This window comes from Natrix helvetica (assembly GCF_964273705.1).
Source record: "Natrix helvetica genome assembly, chromosome: 7".
Lineage (NCBI taxonomy): Eukaryota > Metazoa > Chordata > Lepidosauria > Squamata > Natricidae > Natrix > Natrix helvetica.
The window spans coordinates 76,691,938-76,713,868 of record NC_138558.1 but is presented as its reverse complement, the minus strand read 5'-3'; the positions used below and the strand labels follow the sequence as shown (position 1 = coordinate 76,713,868).

At 42.6% G+C, this 21,931-nt stretch overlaps 1 protein-coding gene across 4 annotated transcripts in view; it reads right to left on the bottom strand.

Annotated features, from left to right (window-relative positions):
- PPARGC1A (PPARG coactivator 1 alpha) overlaps positions 1-21,931 on the bottom strand; it is a 449,981-nt gene that overhangs the window by 20,163 nt on the left and 407,887 nt on the right. For 2 of the 4 annotated variants that reach the window (XM_081958952.1, XM_081958954.1), the window contains 4 exons: positions 19,991-20,195; positions 15,652-15,684; positions 10,721-10,766; positions 10,535-10,608 (listed from right to left, as the gene is read on the bottom strand). In XM_081958952.1, the coding sequence (XP_081815078.1) occupies positions 10,535-10,608; positions 10,721-10,766; positions 15,652-15,684; positions 19,991-20,195 (358 nt within the window). The remainder of the gene's footprint in view (positions 1-10,534; positions 10,609-10,720; positions 10,767-15,651; positions 15,685-19,990; positions 20,196-21,931) is intronic. The other 2 variants (XM_081958953.1, XM_081958955.1) reach the window with 1 other exon arrangement.

Sequence of the window (21,931 nt, the reverse complement as noted above, 5' to 3'; positions counted from 1 at the left end):
AAACAATCAAGAGTATATAGGTCATATTTCAACCGAGCACAGACCTTAGCAATATTTATGATTACTGCATTGAAATGTGCTCTGTAATAAACAAGGACCTCTGCATCCCGCCGCACGTATTTGGGCACAACAAACTTGGAAGGGGGTACGCCCGCCGTGCTAATTTGTGCTTTCGGATCCGGGGATTTTTCATTATTATTATTTTTTGTTTCATTTTCCAAAGGCCAGCAGAACTGGCAGCAGATTCGGACGACAGTGAGGAGGTTGGGGAGGAAACTGGGCCAGTCCTGGAGTCTGGGGAAGGCTCGGATGAGGGCTCTGTGCAGGAGGCAGAGAGAGGGCCAGGGCCGTCTGACAGTTATCAGCTGCCTTCAGAGTCAGACATCAGTGAGGCAGAGGAACAGCTGGAGCCTGTTCCCAGTATGTGCATGCGCAGAGCTGCCAGAAGAAAAGAACAGCTCAGAAATCAGGGTCAACTTGGGAATAAAACCACAGGTGAAAGATGATTGGCCCCTCCCATAGGACATAAAAGAGGAGAGAAAGGGGAGGGGGCTTTTGCAGGAAACAATTCCTTCGTTCGGTCATTAGATTCGTTTCAGGAGTGTGAAGATCTGTCTGTGAATCTCAGAGACTCTGTGACAAGCCTTCCCTTTCACAGCACTGCATTAGGAAAATATTTACATGGCAGCTTTCCAAGCTAGATAAGGTCTGTGGTCATAAATATTCCTTTGAAAGACTGTTTGCCAGGCATTTGCTGAAGGTGAAGGAGAGGAATTCACATTTGTTTAATAAAAGGGGGTTTGTCGGGACCGGGACTCTGCTTTGTGCTTCTTGGAGAAGCCTCGGTCAGAACAGGAGAATATAACAAGATAATGTTGCAGAATCCAATCTGGGTCGGTCATTAAGACCAGAGGTTTTGCCTTCCGAGCTTTCGGACTCTTCTCTCTGGCAGAGTGTGTGCGGTTCTGTGTGTGGTGTTTATAGTGCCTGTGGTTAAAGTGTGGCTATTAAGATGTTGACTGGGGTGTGTTGACGGCTGGCTTTAAATCATGGGTTGTCATTTGCTCGCGTTGCCCTCGCCCGCTAAGCACTTGATAGGCTGGTGGTAAATCAGCACTCCGGTTGTCTGACAAGGGGCCTATTTCCTGGGCTTTAATTACTTCCATGGCTGTTTTTTGTCCCTGCTCGACCAACAATCTTAGTAATATAGTAGCTGCTTTTTTTTCATTTGGGGGGGGGGGAATCCAGTTTTTCCTGTAGAAGCTCTTATAGAGCATAGGGCAATGCTCACTTAACCAATGTCTCCTTTAGCAACAGAAATTCTGGGCTCCCCTGCGATCATAAGTCGAGGCCTTGCGCGTTTATCACAAATAAATATTTCATTTCTCAGATTTAAATCCACCATCCAAAATTCAACCTCCAAGTCAACGCGATAGTACAAACATACAACATTACGATATTGGCAGCCTTGTTTGATCTGGCTGTGAAATGAAGACAGGAATTGGGGAGGGAAGTCAATAGGAAAAGCGTAGCAATCAAAGTATTGAAACGGGCAAGAGATAGTGGATAGATCTGTGATGGCAAACCTATGGCACACGTGCCAGAGGTGGCATACACAGCCCTCTCTCTGGGCACGCGTACCGTTGCCAGCTTCTCTTCTGGTTTCCAGCATGCAAATGCACACTGGCCAGCTGGCCTTTGCGCATGCCGGAATGCGCGCACATTCAGGTTTGGGCACTCTGTTCTGAAAAGGTTTACCATCACTGGGATAGATGGTTTTGGGGTTGTTGTTTTTTTGTTCTGATTTCCTTTTAAAGTGTAGCAATTAAAATATTAAAGCAGGCAAGAGACGATGGATGGATGATCCTTCTTCTTCTTCTTTTGCTGTTGTTATGAATTGATTTTCCCTTCCCCCTTCTCTTTTTTCTTTTTAGAAAAAAGAAAAACATGATTAGAAGTTAGATAGGATAGATAGAAATTTTTAAAAAAGTGTGACATGATTAAAAGCTAGAACAAGTGATAGAAATAAAAGACAGGGGAATATTGCTGTAGGCACTTTATAATAATAAAAGCAATAACAAGATATAATATGGAATAACTGAATAATGATGGACTATAGCCTAATAGAAATGTGTATTATTATTATTAGAAATACATAAGTTGACTAAATGTAATAATTATGATTAATTTTATTAGTTTTACTTGTATTACTGTATGACACCAAGGTGCCAACTGTTCATGTATTTATTTGATATATATATATATTTATTTGATATTTATTTGATATATATATATATATATATATATATATATATATATATATATATATATATATATATATATATATATATATATATATATATATATATATATATATATATATATATATATATATATATATATATATAAATAAAATAAAGAACTTGGGGGAGAAAAGAAGTTCAGTGTTAATCTTCAGGCATCTAATAATTCATTTTATTTGCCAATTTTACATATTCTTGAACTCTAGAAAAAGTGAATCTGTCAAGAGTTTTGAAAAGCAGGCTAGAATATCAGCATTATTATTATTATTTTAAAGAACCAAACCCCCCAAAAAACAGATCCTTTTATATTTGAAGACTTTTGGAAATGGGATTATCCAGGGAATCATTATTTAAAGCCACTTAAGGCACTGAACACGAGATAATGGCTTGATTCAGTGAAAAAAAACAGCAGGGCTTCCATACGGCACAAAACAGCCGAAGCTCTCCAAACGGATAATAAAATTAAATAGCCATCATATAATAAAAAAAAACCCACATGTCTGTCAAAGAGTCAGTTTAATCTTGTTGTCACTACAGCAGAGGATAAATATAGACCTCCGGATATATATCTAATAATTTACCAGATAAAAGTCCCTCCGGTTAAAATTCCTGCCAGCCGTGCATCCTCTCCTATCCCTTTATAACAAGACAGATTTTGCGGAGAGGCAGCACAGATGTGAGAAAGAGAATTTTTTTTACAGGCCTTTGGTAGCTAAAGTTAAAATATTCTCAGCAAAGTTTTGTTGAGCATCTGAAAACTCCGAAGCCAAATTCTGCAGCCCCCATGGCAAGAAACCCTGATTTCAAAAGGTCAGCTTCCTTTTCTGTTAGTATCCCAGGAGAATTTGGTCGCAGAAGGACCGAATATTGTAAACACATTGCAAACAAATAAACAAAAAATAATAATATTTGCTATGTTGTCAAAGCGGGAAACCTTTACTTTGGAGCCCTTTCAAAAAAGGCTCATCAATATTTAATTTAAGAGTATGTTTATGTGTATACTTGTGGGATCTGAGTAGATATAAATCATTGCTTGGCGTCTTGCGATTGCTTTGAAGCAGGGTGTACTATTTTTTAAAAAACTGATTATTTGGGTTTTTTTAAAAAAAACAATAGAGATTGCACCAGCCATACAAAGTTGTATCCAAACTTATCGTGCCCAGTTAAATCAAGGAAACATCTTTGAGCTGACTTCAATCAATCATTTCTGGGTGTGACTCAGTCTGGGTCCAACCAGCATTACTTTCTGAACTGTCTTTCATTTAGGACAATGATGTATATGAATCAAGAAAGCTCCATCTGTTTTTCAGCAGGAGGAGGAGCATGGACGAAAGACCCTGCACACATGTAAGAATATTTCTCTTCTTTGGTGCTTTATGACCAAAACTGTATTCATGTTCAGTAGAACAGTCCTAAAAAATGCCCTGGATATTTTTGAAAAACATCTCCATTTCGGTAATTCTGACAACATTGCACGATTTCTCAGGAAGAAAAGACTGCACATTGTGGAATAGAACAATAGGCTTATACAAATTTAGACAGTTAGTCCATACTAACAGAAGACAATAACTGACATTACTAAACTACTAAATAACTGACATTACTAAATTGCAGGACTGCATCTACATGGAGGGAAGTATGCAGTGGAGTACCCCAAGGCTCTGTTTTAGGCCCAGGACTCTTCAACATCTTCATCAATGATTTGGATGAGAGAATAAATGGGGAACTCATCAAATTTGCAAATGACACCAAGATGGCAGGAATAGCCAACACTCCAGAAGATAGGCTTAAGATACAGAAGGATCTTGACAAACTTGAACATTGGGCACTATCTAATAAAATTAAATTCAACGGTGAAAAGTGTAAGGTTCTACATTTAGGCAACAAAAACGAAATGCACAGGTACAGGATAGGTGGTACCTTGCTCAACGGGAGTAACTGTGAGAGGGATCTCGGAGTCCTAGTGGACAACCATTTAAATAGGAGCCAGCCGTGTGTAGCAGCTGCCAAAAAAGCCAACACAGTTCTAGGCTACATAAACAGAGGGATGGAATCAAGATCCCATGAAGTGTTAATACCACTTTATAAGGCCTTGAGAAGCCACACTTGGAATCTTGCATCCAGTTTTGGTTGCCACAATGTAGAAAAGATGTGGAGACTCTGGAAAGAGGGCAGAGAAGAACAACAAAGAGGATTAGGGGACTGGAGGCTAAAGCATATGAAGAACGGTTGCAGGAACTGGGTACGTCTAGTTTAATAGAAAGAAGGACTAGAGGAAACATGATAGCAGTGTTCCAATATCTCGGGGTTGCCACAAAGAAGAGGGAGTCAAACTATTCTCCAAGGCACCTGAGGGTAGAACAAGAGGAGAAATTTCCTGACAATGAGAACAATTAATCAGTGGAACAGCTTGCCTCCAGAAGTTGTGAATGCTCCAACGCTGTAAGTTTTTAAGAAGATGTTGGATAACCATTTGTCTGAAGTGGTGTAGGGTTTCCTTCCCTTCCAACTCTGTTATTCTATTCATTCTGAACTGTAATTTTCTCATTTGTTCCTGGAGGGGACACAGCTTAAACCTGAGCATAAACTAGTCTTTTTCCTTTCATCTTCAGTCCTTGACTGAGATGGGCAGCCACAGAAATTGAAGAAACAAGGAAACAAATAAAAACCTCCAAAAACTTAGAAAGCTTCTCTACAAGCCATTCATGGCCCAAACTCTACAGGCCTTAGGAGACCTGCAAGGATACTCGTAGTATACTCATGGTCAAAAAGCCATTCTTTGATTTGGACTTTTGGATAGCTTGTTTCAAAATGTACTAACTGAAGATTAGAACCCACAAATTATAGGAGAACGTGAGAACATATTGCCTTCAGCCCATTGAGAGTGGGTCAATAGTGTTAAAATATTCATGACTGGGAGAGACATGGGAACAAGGTCAGCCAATAAATAGGCATGGCAACTGAGTCAGCCAATGGGAGCTTAAACAGATCTGAGTCTGTGCAAAGAATTGAAACAGAAACTTAAGTAGCCTGCTGGTCTGAGAAGTAAACTAGCTGTTTGTCTGGGCTTGTCTGCTAAATTGAAGCTAACAGCTTGTGTTTGCCTCCTGCCTTGTGTTTACTTGGAAGAACCAAGAATAAATGTATTGTACATTTATTCATCTATTCTTATGTATATAAAGAAGTTAATGAATCGCTGCATCAGTTATCTGTGTGTGCTTTCTGGATTTGAATTTATGCAGCAAACTCTGACAAACAGCATAGGAGAAACTTGTGTTGAGGCATCTCCCAGCCAAAAAATAAAATAAAATATATGAAGCATGACTTGGTCTTCAGTCATTTTTGTAGCCTCTACCTTGTCTTTCCAAAGGAATTCTGCTGTACCCATCAGCAAGGAAAAGACACAGGAGCTGAAAGATTAAAAGCCTGTGTCAACAACCAAGGATGGATGGGTGGGATATTTAAATTGAAATGTCAGAAGGGGGTGTTGCAATATTTCCTAGGGCACACAAGAGCAACGTTTTAATTGCTGTTGCTTCACGAGAAACTTTAAACAACCTCGCACGCTAACAAGTTAAAAAAAAGACATTTTGTGGGGAGAGAAGTTGAGTAGCAATCATGGACAAATAGTTTCAGCTTTTTCATTTTCCCTGTTAAACGGGGAACTGTGACAGAGTCAAGCACAGAACGTGTTCCCGGATACCCAACTAAAATTGCTATTATGCATGGTGGGGAAAAGGCTTGTAGGTTACACAGACTTTTTCAAATTCATCTAAAAAGGTATCTTCTCTTTCAGTCATCTCCTCTTGATCTGAGCCTTCCTAAGCCCTTTCTCTCTCCTATACTTGCTTGTCCCTTCAGCAACTCTTCCATTGTCAAAAGTTGACCGTAATCTCTTTGAGACAAAAACTGATTCAGCCATGGGATAACAAGCCATGAAGTTCTTTCTTTCTTTTCCTTCCTTCCTTCCTTCCTTCCTTCCTTCCTTTCTTTCCTTCCTTCCCTTTCTTTCTTTCTCTTTTTTACTTTCTTTCTTTTCTCTCTTTCTCTCTCTTTCTTTCTTTCTCTTTTTTACTCTTTCTTTCTTTCTTTCTTTCTTTCTTTCTTTCTTTCTTTCTTTCTTTCTTTCTTTCTTTCTTTCTTTCTTTCTTTCTTGACTGTTCCATTTATTCTGCATTTCCTGCAAGAATTCAAACCAGCTCTTTCAAACGTTCCCTCAAATAACCAGAACAACAGAATAACAGAGTTGGAAGGGACCTTGGAGGTCTTCTACTCCAACCCCCCTGCTCAGGCAGGAGACCCTATACCAGGGGTGTCCAAACTTGGGAACTTTAAGACTTGTGGACTTCAACTCCCAGAATTCCCCAGCCAGCCATGCTGGCTGGGGAATTCTGGGAGTTGAAGTCCACAAGTCTTAAAGTTTCCAAGTTTGGACACCCCTGCCCTATACCATTGCAGGCAAATGGTTGTCCAGCCTCTTCCTAAAAGCCCCCTTGCCTCCCCCTCCTCTGATTTGGCTGGTGGCGAACAGGCCACAACATTAAAGCTAAACTAATCCAACATTTCAACTATGATAACCATATTGATTCTTAGCAGAAAAATCCACCTTTGTCTTCCTATATTCAGCCTGCCAATGTGCCATTTGTTTATTTATCCATGAGAAGGGAACTTTTTCCAGTCACCAAAAACACTTGAACGTGTTCCTGCCTTATGATCAGGAGTCGTAGCAGGTAGTTGGAATCTAGTTATGGTTTTAGAGGAGCTACTTCCTTACTGTCCACCCAGCAAAAGTAACACAGAGGAAAGCTGGATGTCTTCCCTACTTTCATGCAATGCCCATCGGTCCCCAGAAACCCTAATCCTGCATTCTTATTGCCTTCGCATCGTTAACATGGGCATCTTCTGACCGAGGCTTCCCAAGAGCCTGAAGCAAACTCCTGGTCCCGACAAAAAACCCTTTTATTAATTGACTGTGAATTCTGCTCATTCCCATCCAGCAAAGTCTTTTGAGGGAGGATTTACAGTCACAGACCTTCTCTGGCTTGGAGAGCTGCCAGGCTGATATCTGCAAAACTTGGCAAGGAGCCTCAGAGAGTCACCAACCAATTAAGAGAACGAATTGTCTCCTGCAAACTCCACTCCCCTTTCGCTCCTCTTTTATTCACCGTCCACCTGTGGCCTTACTCCCAAGTCGACCCCTGTTCTTTAGCTGCTCCCTTCACCGGCAACTCTGCACATGCGCACACAGGGAACAGGCTCCAGCTGTTCGTCTGCTTCACTGATGTCTGACTCTGAAGGCAGCTGAGAACTGGCATATGGCCCTGGCCCCCTCTCTGCCTCCGACACAGAGCCCTCATCAGAGCCTTCCCCAGACTCCAGGAATGGCCCATCTTCCTCCCCAACCTCCTCACTGTCCGAATCGGCTGCCAGTTCCCTTGGCCACTGGCAGGCCACAACAGGGACACCTATACCTCAAAAATGGTTGTAAAATTGGGCCCAGTCTCTTTGGCTGCCTCAACCTATGACCATCATGACTTAAGACCGAAATAACGAACTGCCTGTATCCATTTTGCACTCTGCTTAATTGTAACTCTAAATTTTCTAACCCTGGCCTACTCCGTTAAGCAATTAAAAGGATTTTTTCCTGAGATTTCAGAAAAAGTTGCAATTAATCAGGAACATGTATTTTATTTTATTTATTCATTTATTTTATTTTATTTAGCGTATGATATCTACAGAGGTCATGCAATCAAATAGGAAGTGATTAGATTTAAACACAGCCCACCTGTTTAAGATCTAGGGGGGGGGGGGGCGGAATTCTCATTCCCATTTTATTCCGAATATAAAATGGTATCCTCATCCACAGTATTTAGACCTTAAAGAGATTTTTCATCTAAAAGGCGGAGAGTTCTGTTGCGCTTGTTGGATTAAAGGCAGGAAATGTAACAACCAAGCAAGCAAAATATTTGTGGAAGTCAAGAAAGAAAGAAAACATAAAGGGAGATTCATCCAGTGAAAACCACAAAACCACAGAATTTGTCTCCTCTGTTTATCAATGTTCATTCACAATATACATGCAGAAAGAAGAGCTTTGGCATTTGTGTTACAAAACTGAAAGCAATGGAGGAGAGAGAGAGAGAGAGAGAGTGAGCAAGAGAGAAAGGGAGAGAGGGAGAGCAAGGGACAGAGAGGAAGAGAGAGAGAGAGAGACAGAAAGAGAGAAACAAAGAGAGAGAAAGAGAGACCAAAGGCGACAGAGCGAAAGAGACAGAGAGTGAGCAAGGCGGAGAGAGAGGAAAAAGAGAGACAGAGAGAAAAAGAGAGGCAGAAAGAAAAAGAGAGGCAGAAAGAGAAAACGAGAAAACGAGAGCAAAGAAAAGAGAAAAAAAATGAGAGCCAGGGAGAGAGAAAGAGAGAGAGAAAGAGAGAGGAGGGAAGAGAGGGGGAGGGAGAGAGAGAGAGAGAGAAGAAAAGGGAGAGGAAGAGAATGAGAGAGAAAGAGAAAAAAATGAGAGCCAGGGAGAGAGAAAGAGAGAATGAGAGAGAGAGAAAGAGAGAGAGAGAAGCAAAACCAAGGAAGTTTCTATTTATACCACCCTGGTTGATGACACACAGGCTGCCTAATGGCCTTTTCAGTTCAGGCCTGAGATCAAGGCAACTGCTATTTAAACGGTTATAAATAGAGGCACGGTAGCAGCAGAGCGACACAATCCGGAGACGCAAGAGAGCTCTGGAGCTGTAATTTGGACTCGCACGGGGCACCTGTGACCTCTATCATTTGTCAAAACTAATTTTGGTCGGGTTGTGTGTGTGTGTGTGTGTGTGTGTGTGTTTGTTTGTGTGGTTGTTGCTTTTCAGCTAAAGTGGGAGTTACCCAAGTCATTTTTCAAATGGAGGGGGATGGAAGCAGCTGTATAAGCTTACTAGCAGGAAATATATTTATACATATACATATATACGTGTGTGTGTCTCTCTCTCTATATATATATTTGTGTTGTATTTGTGCTGATAAATAAATAAAGGGAGACTAGTATAGATCTATTTCAAGCTATTTAGCTCTCATCAGCTAGCCATACCCTTACTGGGATTCGAACCTGGGCTGTTTTTACATATTAGGCAGATGTATTAGCCACTAAGCCACAGGCTCTCCTCCTTATCAGCTAAGCCAGGGAAATAGGTATGTATTTGTGTTGTAACAATTTGTGTTATTTATCAGCACAAATACAACACAAATATAAAAAGGCAACATTAAAAATATGGTTTTCTGCCGGGATGGTCTCCTGCAGTGAGCCGATAGACAGAAAGGGGGAGTAGTGAGTTCCCTCCCATATTTGGGCATACCAGGGGTTGTAACACAAATACATATGTATGTATGTATGTATGTATGTATGTATGTATGTATGTATGTATGTATAGATATAGATAGATAGATAGATAGATAGATAGATAGATAGATAGATAGATAGATAGATAGATAGATAGACAGACAGACAGACACACACACACACACACACACACACACATTCTTAAGGGAAGCGGCATAATTGAGTAAGGGATGTAAACCTGCAGCACTGGTACCTACTGTATATACCTGGGCCTAAATAAATCGGGAGGCCGTTGTTAAAATATTCCCCTGGGCCTAAAAATAACTAAAAACTACAAAGGAAAAGGAAAAAAAAAAGAAAAAAAAAGGGACTGCCCCATTCAGACTACTTCTTCACCTGCAAACCACAAATGAAAACTATCATCTCTCTCTTCTTCTTTTTTTTTGAAAGAAAAAATAGAGCTTTCAATTTGCCATCTCAAAGCTGTAAACAGAGACTAATATACATCGTGAAGTGGGAAGGGAGGGAGGGAGGAAGAGGAAAGAAGGAAGGCCAGAGAGGAATGAAGATTAAAGGGGATGGATGGTGGAAGGAAGGAAGGAAGGAAGGATGGACAGAGAGGGAGGGAGGAGAGGAAGGAAGAAAAGAAGATGCTCCTCTCCCCTCCGCTTCATTCCACTCCACTCCACTTCATATTCTATTCTGTATTCTATTGTAGTCTAGTCAAGCAAGGGAATTGTCCCTTTTAAAGCTGATCTCATCCCGGAGAATTGTGCGGGGAGGAAAAGTGAATTCTTCAACGCTACCCAAGACCATTCCTCACAAGACCACCACCACGCAAGCTCCGTAACGCCAAGCTGCCCCGGGAAAAACCCTCCGGCAAAGGCCGAGAACGGTGCATCTCACCTGCAGTTCCACAGAGTTCAGCATTCAAAGTTTCTTCCATGGTCTTCTTCCCAAACGGAGAAGCCTTCGGATCACTGGAAGACAGGGCACATTTATAAAAACAAGCTGAAATGGAGTTGCTGTAGCCAAATTAGAGGTATAAACCCCCCCACCCTCTTACGAATATTTGCAATTCTTGATACTTACTTTGGGGACTCAGGCGTCAACGGAAGTGATAAATTCATTGATTTGGCTGGAAGGTGGACAGGAAAGAAAGAGGGGGGGGGGAAATATATGAAATACTTGCCAAAAAAGGAGGAAAAGGCACGTCAGTGCCTGAGGTTTGTTGATGGAATTTTATTGACTGAACACAATCTATAGGTGGTCCTTGATTTACAACGGTTGATTTAATGATGAAGCTACGATGGCATTGAAGAAGGAGTCACTTTTGCCCTCTTTTCACACTTACACGCCGCATCCCTGCAGTCTAAATTTGGATGCCTGGCAACTGTATTCGCACTTACGACGGTTGCGGCGTCCCAGCAATGGTTGGATTCCATTTAACAACCACGAACTTCAACAACGGCAGCGATTGGCTTAAAACAACGGTGTCGAGAAAGGGCGTAAAATGGGGCAAATCTCCCCTAACAAGCGTCTCACTTAGCGACAGAAATTCTGGGCTGTTTAAGCCAATCCGGAGCCCCCCTTGACTGGGCTTGTCGGAAGGTCGCAAAGAGGGGATCACATGACCCTCCCAAGAACTGCAACTGTCATAAGTCCCTACCAGTTGCCAACTCTCTGAATTCTAATCCCCTGACTGTGGAGATCCTTAACTGTGGGGAAACCGTCATAAGGCGGTGCCGTTGTAACTGGGAATGTTTCACTGCCATGCAACTTTGAACAGTCACTAAGGGAACTGTTGTAAGTGGAGGACCCCCTGCATCAGTTCTGGCACACAGATATATTCCACCTAAAAAAAATACCATTCCTTTAACCACAGGATCTTCCATTGCAAAGCAATTTATTTGTACTCTAAAATGCACACCTGAACAATAATATATATATATATAATTCTACATATCTTCCTCTGTGTGTGTGTATTGTGTTTGTATATATGTGTGTGTGTCTGTATAAAGATATATACACACACAAACATATACATACAAACACACACATAAGGTAAAGGTAAAAATTTCTCTTGCACATAGTATGTGCTAGTCGTTCCTGACTCTAGGGGGCAGTACTCATCTCTGTTTCAAAGCTGAAGAGCCAGCGCTGTGCGAAGACGTCTCTGTGGTCATGTGGCCGGCAGGACTAAATGCCAAAGAGGCACTGAACGCTGTTAGGGATTCGAACCACCGACTTTTCTATTTTTCTACTTGCATTTTTTTACATGCTTTCAAACTGCTAGGTTGGCAGAAGCTGGGACAGGTAACGGGAGCTAACTCCATTATGCGGCGCTAGGGATTTGAACTGCCGACTTTTCTGATCGACAAGCTCAGCGACTTATCCCCTGAGCCACCGTGTCCCTGCGCATATACCCCCGCCCCCCCCGCCCCCCAGCAAATGTGAGTCACCTTCTCCAAAACTGAGCGGGAGAAGAATCACAGTTGGTTTAACTCTTCCACAAAGAAACTCTGACACGAGTGAACATATTGGACTTCTAGCTAACTGTAAGATAAGCACGGATTCTCTGGAATTCCTGACGCTTTGGGATAACAGCAGAAGAGAGAAAGTGGGAGCAAAAAACTAAAAAAAAAAAGTTGGTCTTGATAAATAAATATTGAGATATCCGTTTTCTGTTTCCCTTTCCAATTTATGGAGCCTTCTTTAGTTTCCAGGAATTCTCAGGTGAGTTTAGAAGTTTTGAGAGCTCCAGTTTTTGTTTTCTGACCAGTTCAAGGCAATAATTCAATATAGAGAGAAGAAGAGGAAAAATGCTACTTCTGTTGGGCATGAGAAATGTATACATTTATTTAAAAAAATATTTACGTTTGTATAATATAAACTGAGAGCAAAGCCCGCTCCTTACCAGCACTGATAATGTTACCTAGTTTGGCTAATGAAACGTCTGCAAGAAAATCACCAAGCTCAAAGAGCCCCAATCCTCCTCCTCCTCTCTGTCAACCCCCCCACACACACACACTTCTATCCCTGATGATGTTACCTAGTTGGGTCATGAAATGTCTGCAAGAAAATCACCAAGTTCAGAGAGCACCAAGGACCCCACAGTCATTTTCCTCCTCCTCCTCCTCCTCCTCCTCCTCCTCCTCCTCCTCCTCCTCCTCCTCCTCCTCCCTGCAAACCTCACTCCCTTCTAACACTGATGATGTTGCCTACTTTGGCTAATGAAATGTCTGCAAAAGACCCCACAGTCATTTTCCTCCTCTTCCCCCTCCCCCTCCCTGCAAACCCAACTCCCTCCTAGTACTGATGACATTAACTAGTTGGGTCATGAAGCGTCTGCAAGAAAACCACCAAGCTCAGAGATCACCAAGGACCCTCGTGATAAATTTTGCTATTAATTCCAAATTCTAAGAAACCGTCACCATGCTTGCATCTAATCTTACTTCCCTGGTTTTTGCCCCCATTTGATTTATACCCCGATCATAAAATACACTACGGCTATCTGGATTACAGCTAAATGCTAACAGAGGGTCCTCTTTCTTATTTGATCCCCTCCCAAAATGTGCACGAATCTCAAATATTCTCCAAACAGAGAAGAGTCCCAGGTGGGAGACTTGTTAAGAAAGTAATCCAGAATAAAGCCTTGTTTTGTTATTTGGGATTTTGTTGTTCCTTGAAGACGTTTTGCTTCTGTAGAACCGGGGAAGCTCCTTGGACGAGCTGTTTTTTTTTTCAAGAGGCAACTGGACTTTCTGATTTTTTTTCTTTTGAAGACATTTCGCTTCTCATCTCTGACCGGATGGTGGGGAAGGGAAAGATTGATACTCCTTGCAGGCAGCTGGTCATTTGCATCCTTTTTAGAGGGTCGTTGAGGCCACTTGGAGGTTTATTTATGTCCTCAGTGGAGCAAATGGGGTGGGGGGTGGGGGTGGAGCCTTCTTGGAACTGCTGAAAGGATCTGTGTTGTAGATTGGAGATTGCACTTATTCTACTGTGGCTAAGAACATATTGTAAAATTCTACCCATAGTAATCATGTCGTCCTTCCTCACTGATGACTCTGATTGATATATTTAGGATTTGGGGGGGGGGGGGAGGACAGGCTGCACTAAAACATTCTTCAGTCAATCTTCTGCAGAGTATCCTGGGGTAGATTGCAGGGGTGACACCAAAATATGATTTTATCATGTTTTATCTATATCCTAAATTGTTGCATTCTATTCCCATTTCATTTTAGACTGTATTTTATTCCAATTCCACCTGAGATCGTATTTTATTCCATTTTAAATTGTATTTTATTCCAATTCCATTTTAAATTGTATTTTATCAAATTTCACTTTAAATTGCTTTTATCAAATTTTAGTAATCATTTGTTTCTGGGACTTTGCACTTTGACAGGGCCCAAGGGCTTGTCAATAAAGACTCAAGGTCAAGGATGTAGAAATATCCAATAAGAGTAAGGCGACCTTTCCGTCCAGAATGTAATTTTATGAACATACAAGATTGATTTTGGTTCATTCCCCAGCGAGTAGAACAGACTTGAGAAAATTCAACATTGGGCTTCGATAAATATATAGGAGCAGAACTATTGATTTTGAACTTTGGACCGGGAATCAATTGAGAAAATCCTCTCCATTCCTTCCCCCTCTTTTGTCCTGTCCTTAAATGAAGGCTGCGGATAAAGCCGTGTTCACCTTTTGGGAGACGACATTGGTTCCGGCTTCATAGCTCTTCCCTACTACCCTGTTTCCCCGAAAATAAGCCCTCCCCGGATAATAAGCCAAATCGGGCTTTGAGTGCATGCGGTAAAATAAGCCCTTCCCCCCCAAAATAAGCCCTCCCTGAAAACATTTAAATGCATGCGCAGCCGGTCTCCGCCATTTCCTCTGGTTGCTTGCTGCGCAAACAACACGAGGTGAGGAGACGAGGCTGAAGGGGGGCAAAGGGGGGGAACATGCCCCATGCACCCCACACGCCATTACATAATGGCCACTCCTGCAACCATACCCCCATGGCCTTTTTGTCACGCTAATGACCACTGCAAAAAGAATGGCAGGCCCAGCAACGCGCACCACTGCAGCAGCCGTGAGGTGACCACGCTCGCCGCCTCCTGCACCTCAGAAATAGTAAGACACCCCCCTGGAAATTAGGCCAAGCGCTCAGGGGTGGATTGCCACCAGTTTTACTACCGGTTCGCAACCCGTGTGCATGCACTGTTCAATGTAAATTGTTCCTCGCGCATGCGCAGAACAATGTACAATGAACTGAGCATGCGCAGTCACTAAAAACCAAAATGGCGGCTGCCCAGTGGCAGTGGGAGGACTGGCTCAGGGGCATAGTAGTCCTGGGTTACTGCCAGTTCTACGACCCAGGCCTGAATTCCACTACCGATTCGGCTGAACTGGGCCGAACTGGGAGCAACCCTCCTTTGCAAGCACTTATTTCAGGGGCCAAAAGAAAAGAAGGCCCTGTCTTATTTTCGGGGAAACATAGTGTTTTAAAAACATTTAGCAACAGTTTCCCCAAACCGAGTAGAATTCAGAAGAGAGGATTCTTTGGGAAGTAAACAAAGCCAGTAGGGGACTGGAGGGTAAAACATATGAAGAACGGTTGCAGGAAATGGGCATGGCTAGTTTAATGAAAAGAAGGACCAGGGGGGACATGATAGCATTGTTCCAATATCTCAGAGGCTGCCCCAAAGAAGAGGGAGTCAAGCTATTCTCCAAGGCACCTGAGGGCAGAACAAGAAGCAATGGGTGGAAACTAATCAAGGAGAGAAGCAACTTAGAACTGAGGAGGAATTTCCTGACAGTGAGAACAATTAATCGGTGGGACAGAAGTTGCCTCCAGAAGTTGTGAATGCCCCAACACTGGAAGTCTTTAAGAAGATGTTGGATAGCCATTTGTCTGAAACTGTTTCCTGCCTAGGCAGGGGGTGGGACTAGAAGACCTCCAAGGTCCCTTCCAACTCTGCTATTGTATTGTTTTGTATAGTAAATTAGTAAATACTTACTCTGCTTAGCAGGTGCCGCATAACATTCGTTCTCTAAACGACACAGAAATACAATAATTAAAATATTGTTTTTTAAAAATCCCATATTTCTCTCTTGCTTTGTATCAACAAAGGAAATTCATTTCATGGACATTTCTTCGCCCATCAGGACAGAAATAATTTAAGCCTCTAAAAATGGATTCCACTTCAATTCTAGGACATTTTCTCTAAGAATGGTTATCACAAGTGTGCTTCAAAAATCCTGAATGACCATTAGCCTAAAGTTAGCAAAGTGAGTTGAAATTTTTTTTTTCAACTAAAGGGTCCCCAAATTTCTGCAGCCCAGGTCTGATATACCCTGCTAGGGGAAAATATTAAAATATTAATAATAACAATATCTATCTATCATCTATCTATCTATCTATCTATCTATCATCTATCTATCTATCCATCCATCCATCCATCCATCCATCCATCCATCCATCCATCCATCCATCCATCCATCTATCATCTATCTATCGACGGGAAAAGACCCGAATACAACAAAACCAGCAAGCCTATCTATCTATCTATCTATCTAGGTAAAGGTTCCCCTCGCATATATGTGCTAGTTGTTTCCGACTCTAGGGGGTGGTGCTCATCTCCGTTTGAAAGCCGAAGAGCCAGCGCTGTCCAAAGACGTCTCCGTGGTCATGTGGCCGGCATGACTCAACAACCCCGAAAGTGTTGGAGCGCTGTTCCCTTCCCACCAAAGGTCCCTATTTTTCTACTTGCATTTTTATGTGCTTTTGAACTGCTAGGTTGGCAGAAGCTGGGACAAGTCACGGGAGCTCACTCTGTTGCACGGCGCTGGGGATTCGAACCACTGAACTGCCGATCTTTCTCATTGACAAGCTCAGCAGCTTAGCCATTGAGCCACTGCATCTCTCTCTCTCTCTCTCTCCCTCCCTCCCTCTCTCTCTCGTTTTCCCTAAACTTGGCAACTGCAAGATATGTGGACTACAACTCCCACAATTCTCCAGCCAGGGGAGTTCTGGGAGTTGAAGTTCACATATCTCCAAGTTGTTAAAGTAGGGAACTGTGGTTTACATTCTCTGATGATGGTTTAATACCATCACACAACAATATCTGCCCATCCCAGCTTCTTGAGAAAGACTCAGTAGGTGGATAAAAATGCCAGATGCACTCTACAAATCTCCAAGGATTGCTTAGATACCTGAAAATTTTGAATTTATCAGACCTGAATATTCTGACTTTGCAAAAAAAAAAAACACTTTACTTGGAACTGCCTGTATATTCAGACGTTACTTTAACAGCTCTTAGGTTCTTAGCTAGGATTTGAACTGTTAGGTTTTTACTAATCCCAGACTATGAATCGAATTGGAGATGAATTCTTAAATAATAAATAAAAATGATAAAAATAATAACCATAATACAGCAACCCCTTACCAACCGTATCAGAGCCAGTCAATGATATTTGTGATACATTTTTAAATGTTCAGCTGACTGTTTAATGAATAAAAGTTTATAATAACAGCAACAATAACAACAACAAAGATAATAATAATAATATACCCAGTGTTGCTGGCTTTAGAACGATACAATTGCTCATTATCTACCATTTACAGCAGGATTCAGTCAGTGGTGGGTTTCACATTTTGTTATCACCAGTTCATGGGAGCACCGACCCTTTCTGCGCATGCGCCCAGCCTACCGCGCATGTACTTTGCTCATGTGCGCCTTCTGTGCATGCACCCAGCCTCAAAACCATGCCTAGAGCCAGGGTGCATCAGCCACTAAGCTCAACTGCAGAGCAATCTCTCTTGATCAATGAGACTGTAAATGAGGCTGTTCTTGGGGGTCCTGGATTGCTGGAGGTGGGGTGGGGGGGATAGCTGTAGAAACAGAACAATACACCGGGGCAGTGCTGGTATCCTTGGCTCCGACTTTTGCAAGCTCCCCTTCCAAGACTAAGTAAGGAATAGTAGCAAATGTTTTCACACCAGAGGACACTAAACTTCATTACAGATGTTTAGTTGGCCATAAAGAACCCTTTTCGCGGATTTTTTCCGTTCTTAAACTTGACACGGTGTAGAAAAGAAAGCAATAAAATGGCGAGGAGTTTTTAGATGTAATAGGGATGACACATTTATCGCCTATTCAAAAGCTGCAAGAAAGCTGTTTTGAGTGTCTCCGAAGGAATATATTGCTGGTTTAACAACTCCTTTGCCTTCTAGTTCGGTTGAAATTACATGCATGGGGAGAAGAAGGTGTTCTGATGACATCCCTTGCCCAGCTGGTACAAAACAGAAGAAAACCAGACAATCACACCTTCCTTCTGAGGGTTAAGGGTTATTCCACCGGATCTACGTATGAGCTATTGCTGGCAGTTGCCTCCCTCTGCCTAACGGGGTGTCAGGCCTGCAGCCATCTTTTCTTGTGGGTTTTTGGCCTGCTACACTTTCTATTATCCTACTATGCATTTTCTATGGTGGGAAAATGGGATTGTGCGGAGTTAGATGCTATGTAGCCATAACACAATTCTTTCTAGAAAGCCAAGGTCATCCTTTGTCTTTGTACCTCTGCACCTGACCAGAATTGGATGGGTGGAAGCTGCCAGCGTGGCAGTGGGAGATTGGACCATGGGATGGACTGGTGGGTGTGGGGGCAAGATCTTGAACTTTCAACTGGGTGGGGGAAACTGGGAAGCTTTCAGATTCGGGTTTTCCCAGATGTGCCAACATGGCTCTCTTCATAAATTGGAACTTTGAGGAATGCTTTGCCTCGGACTCTGATTTACTTTTGGATGCTATTTGGAACCCTGACACAGTGGAGATGTCCATGAGAAGATAAAGAAGGAAGTACAGGTTTCCCTGTCCAGGGGTGTTCAACTTTTAGAGAACAGTGGTCATCTCTGATTCTTGGCCGAGGGAGCCGGCATTGTCCAAAGACACTTCTGTCCTCACCTGCCCATCATGGTTATACATCAAAGGTTCACAGAACGCTGCTACCTTCCCACCAAAGTGGTAGCACTTACCATGTTTCCCCCAAAATAAGACAGGGTCTTATTTTCTTTTGACCCCTCGAATTAAGAGCTTGGCCGTATTTTCGGGGAGGTCTTATTATTTTTGAGGTGCAGGAGGCGGAGAGTGTGGTCACCTCACGGCTGCTGCTGTGTTGCAATATTTTCGGGGAAAGGGGTTATTTTAGCGCATGCGCTCAAAAGCCTGATAGGGCTTATTATCCGGGGAGGTCTTGTTTTCAGGGAAATGGGGTAGCAATAGCACTTAGATTTATATACCGCTTCACGGTGCTTCTCAGGCCTTTCTAAGTGGTTTACACATTCAGCCTCTTGCCCCCAAGAATCTGGGTCCTCATTTTACCAACCTCAGGAGGATGGAAGGCTGAGTCAACCTTGAGCCTGGTGAGGCCCAAACTGCCAAACTGCTGGTACCTATTTATCTACTCGTATTTGCATGCTTTCCAACTGCTAAGTAGGCAGCAGCTAAGGCAAGAACAGGAGCTCGCTCAGTCATATGGCGCTCGGGTCTTGAACCTAGGCTCAGTGTCTTTTAAAGCCATCATGACCCCCCACTAAAGGCATTTCAGATGGAAAAGAAGACAGCACCTCCAATGCTCCTTCGTTCCCTCTCTCCACAAATGTATCCCGCTTAGTTTCATCTTGAAGCCAAAACACTGCTCACCCTGGCTTAGAGATCTATATGCATGCTTCCAAACTGCTAAGTGGGCAGGAGCTGAATCTAGGTATGGGAGCTCACCCCATCACATGGCTCTGGGGTCTCGAACCCAAGCTTTCCATCTGAGAAGCTCAGCGTCTTTAACCACTGAGTCACCATGTGCATCCTTTTAAACTGCTAAGTGGGAAAGAGCTGAAGCTAGGTACAGGAGCTCACCCCATCACATGGCACTGGGGTCTCGAACCCAAGCTTTCCATCTGAGAAGCTCAGCATCTTTAACTACTGAGCCACCATGGGCATACTTTTGAATTGCTAAGAGGGCAGGAGCTGAATCTAGGTACAGGAGCTCACCCCATCATGTGGCCCTGGGGTCTCGAACCCAAGCTTTCCATCTGAGAAGCTCAGCATCTTTTAACAAGTGAGCTACCACGCCCGAGAAAGTACCAGAAGAAAATGATTCCCAACGCATCAGGATAGAATAGTGGGCCCGAACAGCCAAGGGAGCTCTTCTAACAGAAGTTGGAGATAATTGTCTGCTTCTTCTGCATTCATCTCTCTTTACATCTATGTTTCACCACGTCTTCCAGGGTTGGCCACACGCTACTATGACAAATGAGAGCCACCCCCTCCCCAAAAATGCTTTCTGATCGTCACCTACCTACCTTGTAAATGATGCATCTGAGAATGCAACAGCGCCTTCTTTTTAGAAGTGTATTTGTCCCTGTTGCTGTGCCTGTTTTCTGCCTGCTTGGCCTGACCGTGGTCATCACTGGTGGTCAGATACTTGAGAAGCTCTGAGCAGGGACGTCTCTGTGGCTTTTGAGGCTGGCAGATGCTCCTCGCTTTATTGCTCCATGAATTCTCAGTCTTGGGAAATGAGTCGCAGCGAAAGGAGGAGGGGGAAAAGAGGGTGAAATTAGGGAGCTGAACCTTATCAGAATGGATACCGAGTGTGGTTATTGTTGTTGTTTTAAGAAAAAAAAGAGAGAAAGAGATTAGCGGTGAAGGGTCGAGTCTAAGCCACCAGATCGATGAGCTGTGAATAATTATTTGCAGAACCTAGAAGGAAAATTACATTAACATTCCTAAATGACTGCTGTTGCTGCTGCTGTTTTTTATTTCCGTCCTCCTAATGCTTCTAGGCAGTGCCCATAAGGTCCTACAGTTCCTTCACTGCTACCAACAGGAAAGGAAAAGACAGAGGAAGAGTTTAAAGCTTAATTTGATGCTGATTGCTCAAGTCTTACAACCTGTTTGCAACTCTCTTAAGTGCCCCTAAACGCTCTGTTTTCAGTTACAGTGAACGGCAAGACAAACATTGCTTAATGCAGGTTGCTAACAGAATTACCCACTGCCAACATCTCAAGCAATTAGTGGCCATCACGGAGCTTCCTTCTAAGGTGCCAGCATAATCTTCTTTTAAGTTGGATGGCTGGCAGAGGAGCAAACTAGGCCAGTACATCAAACCAGGCCCATCACTAATATTTTTAAGAGCAACCGCATCTACTCTGCGAGTAGAAAAAGGTAGAGTGGGCGGTAAAAATGCCAATATACTTTGCCAAGAAAAAAAAGAAAGAAATGACGTTACGATGTAGAATATCAATTGCTTTTACTCCTATTGGACATTTCCCCTCTCTGCTACTTTTCCACTGTCCTTTTTCTACTAAAGGTATTTGCCAGAGATGAAATGCTACCGGTTCTGACCAGTTTGCTAGAACCGGTAGCAAAAAATGCTAAGGTTCTCCCAAACCAGTAGTAAAAAAAAAAGCTTTAAAAAGTGAAAAAAAGAGGTTCGCTTTTTAAAGCATTTTTTTCCTGCTGATTTGGGCAAATTGCTGGGAGGCAGGCGCATATTTTTTCTTCTTCTAATCAGGCTAAACCAGGGGTGTCCAAACTTGGGAACTTTAAGACTTGTGGACTTCAACTCCCAGAATTCCCCAGCCAGCTGGCTGGGGAATTCTGGGAGTTGAAGTCCACAAGTCTTAAAGTTCCCAAGTTTGGACACCCCTGGGCTAAACTGAAACAGGTTGTTGCTGTTTGCTGCAAGGAGGTAAGTCAATAACTATAAATGCCTATAGAAGGTTCAAATTATTAGACTTATTTTTTAAAGACTGCTCTATTATTGTTCTGGACAACTTAAACTTAAACAAAATGAAGAAGTTTTTTTAAAATAAACGCTTCACCTGAAGAAGCCCAGTGCTATTGTATCTTCTGTTAAATAGCAGAGAATAACTACACTTCCAGAAAACCACATCAATTTTAACAGTATCTGTACAAGTACAGTCTGAAATGTAACACCACAAACAGTGTATATCGTACTGTTTGCTGTTTGCTGCAAGGAGGCAAATTGCTGGGAGGAAAAGGCAGATTTCCCCCCCCCTTGTTTTCCTCCCCAAAAGATAGTTGCGTCTTATACATCTGATCATCTTATACTCTGAAAAATACAGTAAATAAATAATAGCCACCTTCAAAATAAAAGCAATGCAGCTGCAATGCATGCACGGTGCGCTTATTACACGTATAATATTTGCTTTCTAGTTTCTGATTGACCTCATGCAGGCAGGACAGAGGCAGCCAAAGGGTTAGTGTGGCCCAGGAGCTAT